The sequence below is a fragment of the Ahaetulla prasina genome, chromosome 3, assembly GCF_028640845.1.
Source record: "Ahaetulla prasina isolate Xishuangbanna chromosome 3, ASM2864084v1, whole genome shotgun sequence".
Taxonomy (NCBI): Eukaryota; Metazoa; Chordata; class Lepidosauria; order Squamata; family Colubridae; genus Ahaetulla; species Ahaetulla prasina.
In genome coordinates this window covers 17,427,463-17,437,237 of record NC_080541.1, presented here as the reverse complement: position 1 = coordinate 17,437,237, position 9,775 = coordinate 17,427,463, and the positions used below count along the sequence as shown (strand labels likewise).

The 9,775-nt window shown below is 43.5% G+C and overlaps 1 protein-coding gene across 4 annotated transcripts in view; it reads right to left on the bottom strand.

Annotated features, from left to right (window-relative positions):
• Positions 1 to 2,121: 2,121 nt before the first annotated feature.
• Positions 2,122 to 9,775, bottom strand: part of LRATD2 (LRAT domain containing 2) — a 16,196-nt gene continuing 8,542 nt past the window's right edge. For 2 of the 4 annotated variants that reach the window (XM_058176959.1, XM_058176961.1), the window contains exon 2: positions 2,122 to 6,753. In XM_058176959.1, coding sequence (XP_058032942.1) covers positions 5,837 to 6,748 — 912 coding nt within the window. In that variant the 5' untranslated portion in view covers positions 6,749 to 6,753 and the 3' untranslated portion in view covers positions 2,122 to 5,836. Of the gene's footprint in view, positions 6,754 to 8,161; positions 8,208 to 9,775 lie in introns of those variants that run through there. The other 2 variants (XM_058176962.1, XM_058176960.1) reach the window with 2 other exon arrangements.

Below are 9,775 nucleotides of genomic sequence, written 5' to 3'. Positions count from 1 at the left end.
GGAACGAACTCCCCCCAGGACTTCGTCAACTTCCGGACCTCCGAACCTTCCGTCGCAAGCTTAAAACACACTTATTCATCTGCGCAGGACTGGCTTAGATTTTAAATTTATTGGTTTTAAATGGGTTTTATTATTTATACTGTTTTTAATAATTCGGCCTTGTAGAATATGTTTTTTAATTGTTATTTTAATCTGTATTTATATGTTTTTTATTTGCCTGTGAACCGCCCTGAGTCCTTCGGGAGATAGGGCTGTATATAAATGTGATTAATAAATAAATAAATAAATAAATAAATAAATAAATAAATAAATAAATGGATAGTGATTTTGTGGCTTTCCGACTGTAGCTGAAGAATTTTCAGTATTAACTGTGCTGACTAGGATTTCAAGGAACTGTAGATCAACAATATCTGAAGTGCTTGTCCCAAAGGTGTTTTTTCAAGAGGCAACTGGACTTTCTTGTTTTTCTTTGAAGATGTTTTGCTTCTCATCTAAGAAGTTTCTTCAGCTCTGATTCCCCACTATCCAGTCAGAGCTGAAGAAGCGTCTTGGATGAGAAGCGAAACATCTTCAAAAACTGGTCAAAGGATTGGGGCCATTGTCCTAGACCATTCCTCTTCAACCTGCTTACATTTAGAGTTATGGCTCCATCATCCCAACCCTTGGTAATGCTAAGATTAGTGGAGTTTTATAGCTCAAAGTATCTGAAAAGGGTCAAGTTCGGGAAGATGGTTGCCGTGACTTGCATATGTTCGAGTGACTCGCATGCAGTCAGATGGGTGCCATGACTGCACAGTTTATTATTTCCAAAAATTAAAAGCACAGAAACATTATCTGCACTTCTGGAAAATTAACAATTTCTCCATGAATGTCTGGATACTGTGATTCTGTGAAAGCAGTAATATCTTTCTGCCATTTATCTTTGCCTTTTTTGGGATTCTTTGCAAGAGTCCACGAGAATTATCCAAGTATAAGAAGTTTTTATAATCAAAAGTATATAATTATCAGCTCTGCTGTTCTAATTTGGTGAGGAAGAGCTCAAATGAGAGGGGGCCAAGGTGAATTGTAAATGGCACATCCAAGCATGGTGATCTCAACATTGTCAACTGCAATGGATTTAGGCAGTAGATACCCATTCTCTCATGACAGCCTGGAGGAGATCTACCCCATGCTATGAAATCATGAGATACTATTTGCCATTCTCCTGCGCTTAAAACTGAACTTAGCAGAAGGAAAACCAATGTTTGTGTACGTGCATATAAAATATTCCCTCCATCCAATTAGCAGAATATCCAGCTAAAACCATAAAACTCCATCAAGACGTTCCAAGAACTGGTACAGTTCTTGTTGCATACAGCAGGTGTCTCCAAACTTTTAAGACTTTCGGATTTCAACTCCCAGAATTCCCCAGCCAACTGAGGAATTCTGGGAGTTGAAGTCCACAAGTCTTAAAAGCTGCCAGGTTTGGAGATCCCTGGCATATAGTGATGCTGTATGACAAGCTTCTGTACAAACCAAACATTAGATGCCTGTAATGATTGTTGAGTTCTTTCCTAATCTGTGTCCAACCTTGAGGAGGATGTCACAATTTGACAACTTTTATTTTTAAACAAGGATTTTCCCACAGAAACACAAATAACAGTTCGATGGTAGGAAAAAGGCTGTTGTAATCACCTGCTTGGATTATTGATTTTTTTTTTTAAAAAAGTACTCCTTTTTCAACAACTTGAGGCTGGAATTGCATCTTTTGACCTTCACATAATTTTGTGACCAAGAATGCAAACAGAAAGCTTTTACACAGATAAAATAATGTTCTGATGTTCTTCAACAATGTCTGACCGCATCAACATAACCATGGGAACTACTACATAAAAAAACCCCTCAGAATATTTGAATTATTTGTGTAACTATACTTCAAGAAATAAATTTGATTTGAATTTGACCAGCTGTCCAGCAGTGAACAAATATTCAGATAAAGTAGTTCTTGCCTTCAGGAAGAAAAATGGTAAATTAGTTTTTTTTCCCCTTTAAATATCTCTAATATTCTAGACAGAGAAAAAATATTTTCAGTTACTTTACAATTTAGTACCAAACAGATAGATTTGCAATGTTTGACATCTATCATTTCTTGTACACTTTATTTATGATCTAGAAAATACTTTTAGATTACCAATGACAAAAATAAACAAAAATTGATTTGGAGGATATATTTCTCTGTGAAAATAATACAGCTTTCAAAAAATGTAAATATTTTCATGATGGAATTCTTTTCAAAAATACTTGTAAGAAAATATCATTTTACAACCACTATTACATAGCGAAATAAGTTTTGTTCTCTACAAAATTCAGAATCATTAATAACTAAATATCAACTCTGAAGCTAGGATACAGTTGCTGGATTTAACAGGAAGAGCATCATCTTGGCTTCTTTAATAGCAGTAAACATTTTTACTATTTTGTGATGACTTCTCCATGCTGATCAGTCCTCAAATGGAAGCGAGTTCCTGCTTATTGTGTATTCCTGGGAAATATATGCAGAATTTTTTTTTCCCACTGCAATTTTTCCTCTTACGATGACAGCTGTAGAAGCTTTGATGAGCATCCATCAAAAGTACCTCCAGATGCCCTCATCAGCACTGCTTAAAAGACTTGTTCTGCTTGTCGATAGCCAAGTTCGGTACGTTCAGATTTTTGTGCTTAAAAAACATACAATATTGCATATGAGCTTGACAATCACGGTATGCAGAGCACATACCTCAGAATAACATCACGTTCCTAAAAAGACACCGTTTCCAACACAACAGGCATCTCCTCGAGACCTTTATCAACTTCCGCTTATCGCAACTTTTGAGCTCTCAGAAGCAAAGGGAGAAAAACCAAATTAGCGCTGGATTATCTCACTTTCTGCATGGCTCACTTCCCTCTTCCTTAATGCAAACAATCTCACAGTGCATTAGCAAAATAAACCAAAGTTCTTGAAGTTAAGCTGGTCCTTGTTTGGTATGCAAGAAATTTATGGGTTGACAGTGGTGGGTTATACCTTCAGCAGAATACAGTACGGTAGCAAATTCCCTGGATTGCAACACATTAATCTATAGGTGAGGAATTGGGGGGGAATTAACGTGGTTTTTTGGGTGTCCCAATATATAGGAAGCTAAAGTGAAGATAAACTAAGCAGCAATAGGTAGAAGGAATCACATTATTGTGCATTTTTCCCTGCTAGGCATTTTTCAAAACACAGGAAGGATTTTTTTAAAAAAAAAAATTATAATTTTAAATTTTAAATTTTTTTTGGGAAGGGTGGGACTTTTTGATAGATAGCAAAACAGCCTTTCAACACGCGATTACTAACTTCTGGCTGAATCTTACAAAAAAGGACAACCAAGAATGTTTCTTTATAAGATCAAGGATCCACCAGCCTAAACTCATTTCAGATGATCAGTGATTTGTCTAAAGTGATTTGTGGCACCATCTAGCCACCGCTGGAACAACCAAAGTACAGAAAGGAAAAGGAGCAAGGCTTTATGTCATTGTCATTCTCTCACTTATCAACCCACGATCCAATGTCGCTTACTCTAGAGCAGGCATCTGCAACCTTAAATACTCAAAAGACCCATTTGGGCCCGTTTCCCACAGAAAAGAAAACACCGGGAGCCACAAAACCTGGGTGGGTGTGGCCAACTCGATGTCACTCATTCCCACCCAGTCACATGACACACACCCAGCCACGCCTACCCATGTTTTGTGGCTCCCAGCGTTTTCTGTGTCTCTGTCTCTGATCTCTCTCAGGCCAGGCGAGGAGTGACTGGAAGGGGAGGGTGAGCGGTGGGGCTAGAACAGTGGTGGGTTCAACTGATAGGGAACCACAGCAGGGGGACAAAAGAGCCGCATGGGGCTCCGGAGCCACAGGTTGCAGACACCCACTCTAGAGGAATAACCAACCACTGGAACATCAACTCAACCCTCTGCAAAAGATGGCAATCGGATGCGTGTGGTTGAAAAGCATCCCTTACATGGTTTTGCAGTGAAGAGATAGCAGAGAATATCGTCTGCTTTAAGTGGTGGTTAATAATTGCTAAGCATGTTTTAAAATGCTGCTTAGTTACAGCAAACACCTTTGCTTCCAAATGTGCAACTTCACCACTTAAAACAAATCAGAGGCTTTTTATGAGAAATCAGCCATTAGCAAGGAAGTTAACAGTCTGCTGACCAAAACACACAATTCTTGCTTCTTCCATTTGCTGATCGGAATGAAGATAACAAATTCCTAGCTACAAAGCAACTCCTGAAGCACAGCTCCTAGTTAATGCATGCTGAACAGTTTTTTATAGGATTGGCAACTATACGGCTGCAGTTTCAAGTTAGCAACAATAATGCCCAAGCAGAACTTTTTACCAGTTCTCTTTTTTATAATTGTGACTTGCCAACAAGGCAAATCTTTGAATCTCTTCCATTTCTACAAAGGGGAGCAGCTGCTTTCTCTTCCTTGCGTTAACAATATCCCTAGAGAAGCAAAAGTCCACCAAGAAAAAAGAAGGCATCAATAGAGATCAGCTTGAGGGGCTGAAGACAGAAATTCCCTAACCTGAAAATGCACAATACATACCATCCCTTTCCTTCCCCCCCCCCCATTGTTAATGGGGAGGATGTGCTTTGCTGACTTACTAAACAGAATGAATGAAACCAAAAAATAGATTGAAAAAAATGCACAGAAGATGCCGGGCTTCTGAAATCAATCATTTTATACATAAAAAAATGATAAAACAGACTGAAAGAAAAAGTGTTGTTTTTTTCCCCCCAAATGCGTAACAGCCTAGTCCTTGGGCATTTAAGAGTAAAAATAAGACAACCAGCTTCACTGCCTAGGAATAAAATTCATTTTCAAAATCATTGCCTGTCTCTTGTGTCACCTTTTCCAACAAATACACAATGTGCCCAAACAGTACTTGGATTTTGTAGCAAATTAATCCTGCCGTAACCACTGGCACTAAGAGGGTTTAGCTGCCTTCCCACTAAATTTCAATAAACTTCTAAAAACACTGGCTGGCCATGGCTTAACTCAACTTCACACTGTAATTAAAGGAGAAAAGTTTCTTGGTAGCCGGTTCCTAAATGAAAAGCTGCAGCCCTTATTCCAGGGTAATTCCACTTTGGAATGCCACTTCTGTGCAAATGGTTTGCATCCCTCCACAACCTTCCAGAAAAGGCCCTTTGGGAACAGCCAAGCAATGACACTTCTTGCTTCACAACTTGGCCAAATCCTTCAGCACAAGCAGGCCAACCCTGTGACCCCCCTCCCTCAAATGCACAATAATTTAGCCATTAAATCCTCATAGAAATATCTGGGGACAGGAAGAATGGAAGGCCATAACCAGCAGAACGAAAGGGAGGGAGATTCCAGAAATGCCAAAAGAGTGGGGGGTGAAGAGAGAAATGACCTTGCTATAACATTGAGTCCTGTAAATTCACTGAGGTGGGATCTCGGTCCAATTTAAAACAAGCCAGAAGCTCAAAGCAGGAGGAACAGGGGAGCAATATGGGAAGAGAGAGAGAGAGAGAGAGAGAGAGAGAGAGAGAGACTCAATGCATAAAACAGCGAGTGAGGAAGATCTTCCTGAGATTTAACCCTCAACCGTATAAACTTGCTGGTTTCAAGCAAGCACCAAAGGAGTTAAGTGCCGAAGGACCGATGCTTAATCAGCTTTGCCCCTTTCCTTCACATGGGATTGGAGTCAACCTGCACTGGAAGAGCCCAAAGGGCTTATAACAGCTCAATTTCGCAGGATTCAGTTTTAATCCATCGCCAAGGTTAAGCAGCCAGACTGTGCAAGGACTGCTACTCAGCAACAGTCCAGGCACCTGGTTTGCCATTAGCACCACCGTCTTCGTTGTCGGCCTCGGCTGCTTGGAGATGGCTGGACAATTCTTGGATGACGGCCACTTTTCCGATTTGATCGTTCCTTCGTTTTTCCATAATGAGATCTTCCAGGCTCTGAAACTCAAGCGTGTGACTGCGTTTATCTCCCAGCTGGATCTGCAACCGGTAAGGTTGCTTCCCTATGCGCAGTTCGCCCCCAATTTTGAACTCGCGCTTGCCATAACGGCACCAGGCGGCAAAACATTCGGAGTTCCTCCAGCTGAGATCTTGGTCTTTGCGGCCCACCTGATCCAGGGCGTTTCGTACCACGGTGGCGGGACTGAGCGGTTTGTAGCGGTACAAGTGGTTCGCGATGCGCCCCCGCCGGCCCTGGCTGGCGTCGGTGAGAAAACTGTTCACCACTTCAAGTCTGTGAAGGTGTACAACTTGGAAGTCACCTACGTACACTGCCCAGTGAGGGTACTGGGCCTGGCACACAAATTCTATCAGATCACCAGCTTTGCACTTGTTCAGTAGGTTTTCTGGTGTATAGGTGGTGAAATGGCCCCCTCCTCCTCCTCCTCCTCCTCCACCGCCCCCCACCTCACCAGACGAGTTGTGGTCGCCAGAAAAACTTTTTTGATAGATGCACTCGTCCCGGTAATAAATGGAGCATTCCACTTCGTGAAGTTGCGGGTCGTACGGTTGTGATGCAGGGTGTTCCCCACCGAGCTCTGCTGGGTCTTGCTGAGGCTCTACATCATCATCATCATTGGAAAATATGTAAGAAACTCCAATTCGGGGACCTTCGTCTCGGTCCATGCCGGCTGGGTCGGCCGTGGGAACCTCTCTGTAGTTTAAGTGGGTCAGTTTCTCCACCTGATTCCCCATACCTGCTGAAAGAGAACCAAACAGGTATTAGTACAGGTATAAACTAATGAGGAATAAATCAAGTAGATCTCCCTAAGTCAATCTCCTGGCAATCTTTCTGGCAGGGTTCCATCAAGGGCTTACGATTGCCTGCCTGCTGATTTTATTTCGGCACCTAGCTTTTTGATATCGCTTATAGCAGGGGTGTCAAACTCGATGTCAGTGAGGGCCGCATCAGGGTTGTGTTTGATCTCAGGGGGCCAAGAGGGGGGGGCATGGCCAGGGTGGGCGTGGCCAGCTCGATGTCACTCATATTGGAGGCATATAATAATAACAACAACAACAGAGTTGGAAGGGACCTTGGAGGTCTTCTAGTCCAACCCCCTGCCCAGGCAGGAAACCCTACACCATCTCAGACAGATGGTTATCCACCATCTTCTTAAAAATTTCCAGTGTTGGGTCATTTGCAACTTCTGCAGGCAAGTCGTTCCACTCATTAATTGTTCTAACTGTCAGGAAATTTCTCCTCAGTTCTAAGTTGCTTCTTTCCTTGATCAGTTTCCACCCATTGCTTCTTGTTCTACCCTCAGGTACTTTGGAGAACAGCCCAACTCCCTCTTCTTTGTGGCAACCCCTGAGATATTGGAACACTGCTATCATGTCTCCCCTAGTCCTTCTTTTTATTAAACTAGACATACCCAGTTCCTGCAACTGTTCTTCATATGTTTTAGCCTCCCGTCCCCTAATCATCTTTGTTGCTCTTCTCTGCACTCTTTCTAGAGTCTCAGCATCTTTTTTACATCTGTGGTAGCCTGAGCGCTCTGCCAGCGAAAACAGGTTCCCGACCTCTGTTTTCGGCTACGACGGCCTCCTGCAACCCTCTGTCAGTGAAAACAGAGCTTTGGGGGGCCAGGCGTGACCCTCCCGAGCTCCATTTTTGCTGAGAGAGGGACCACAGGCCAATCCTTTGTGGGCCAGATCTAAGCACTCCACAGGCCAGATCCGGCCCGTGGGCCTTGAGTTTGACACCCCTGGCTTATAGCAATGGCACTTAGACTTATATATCGCTTCACAGCCTATTGCCCCCAACAACCTGGGTCCTCATATATAGGTATATAGGACCTCTGATAGTCCTGGGGGGAGGGGTCTCTGAACTCTTAGATTTTGGGGGTAATTCAACAGTCAGCAAGATTCTTCCTGCTTCCCTCTGCTGAAGGTGTAACTCAGAGTAAACAACGCCAAATAATCCCTGGCAGCTCACTTGGGACTAGCCTCCCCTTCGTTGTTTTTTTAAAGGCAAATTCATATAGTTCAGCCACCTCCTCAGTGACAGAACTGAACAAATGTTCTACCGCCTCTCTCTCTTTAAAGCCACCGTCATCTTGCTTGAGCCCCACTGCACATATATGTCCTCGGGATGCAACTCTGAAGTACCTTGAAAACGAACCGGTGAGGATTTACGCTACATAACACACAACTTGACTATTTTTTCTTAATAAAAAGCAGCTGGAGGGGGCAGTATTGAATAGATGAAGGATCTCATTTGCTTTAACAGGTTATTCTCTTTTTCATTCAAAGTTGCCGGCTGAGGAAAAGGAGAAAACTTTTAACGGGAGGAAACACCCACAAGTCAAAAAGTCCCTTCCTGCATTCTTACAACCCTCTTATCCTGAAGTGCAGAACAGCTCACTGCTCAGGAATTGCATCCTCGACTTACGACCACAACCGAGACCCAAATTTCTGCCGCCAAGCAAGACAGTTCTGAAGTGAGTTTTGCCCCGTTTTACGACCTTTCTTGCCACGGTTGTTAAATCAATCGCTGCAGTGGATAATTTAGTAACCCAGTTTGTTAAGTGAATCTGCCTTCTCTGTTGACTTTGCTTGTCAGAAGGTTGCAAAAGGGGATCATGTAACCCTCGGGACTCTGCGACGGTCATAAATACGGATCAGCTGCCAAGCGTTTGAATTTTGATCACGCGACCCACGGAGATGCTGCGGCAGTCGCAAGTGTGAAAAACGGTCGTAAGTCACCTTTTTTCAGTGCCATTGTGACTTTGAACGGTCACAAAACAAATTGTCGTAAAACGAGGACTACTTTATGCTGCAGAATAAAAAGTTATGAAGGCACCACTGCTGTTAAATCTAAATTGCGAAGCTGTCCGAATCTCTTGGAAGAGATGATGTGTTGCGCACGCGCATGCCCACATCCATAATTCTATGCGCCCTCCCCCTGCACATGCGCATGTGACCCACACCGAAGCTCCCCCTGTTCCTGGCATGTGATGGCCCGGTAAGACCATTTTTCTCTCTCCCCAGCCTCCAGAGCCTTTCTAGGAGATTGAGGAAGGTGAAAACAACCTCCCCCACCCCACAGAGGCTGGAACGACCCGTTTGCCAACTTCCGGTGGGACCGGAAGGCCCGTTTTTTGCTCTCCCCAGCCTCCAGAGCCTTTCTAGGAACCTGGGGAGGGCGAAAATGGCCTTTCCCCCCTTTCCCGAGGCGGAAATGGACCAACTTCCGGTGGAGATGGGGTGCATAGAATTATGGGTGTGGGGACACCTGTGCGCGACCCCTCCCCCCACCCCCGCGCTTCTGGCACGCAATGGCAAAAGGGTAGCCATCACTGATTAGAGTATGCAGAAGCTGTACGAAAACATCTCCCACCCACAATAATTATAGCATCTGGATTTTTCCCCCCTCCTCCCTTCAAACTTGCATAGCTGCTTTGAAAATCTTTTTCCCGGCTGTCTTCACAAGTGAAAGGAAATGTGTAGACAGACAGACAGACAGACAAGCAGGCAGACCACCTAAGAAGCTGCTAAGAGCAGCTTCTGAAAGCCAACTGCAAAAACCTGGAAAAAAAATCAACAAAGAAAGCCACATTTCTTACAAACAACAAAGCGCACACACATTTTCTGATAAGAGACGGGAGAGCTGGTTCTACCATCCTGCACAGGGAACGTGGAATTCAACTAAGCGCGACCCAGACTTTTGTGGAAGGCATTTGGGGTTGGGAATGCTTGTTTGGATTTTTATAACGTTGGCCC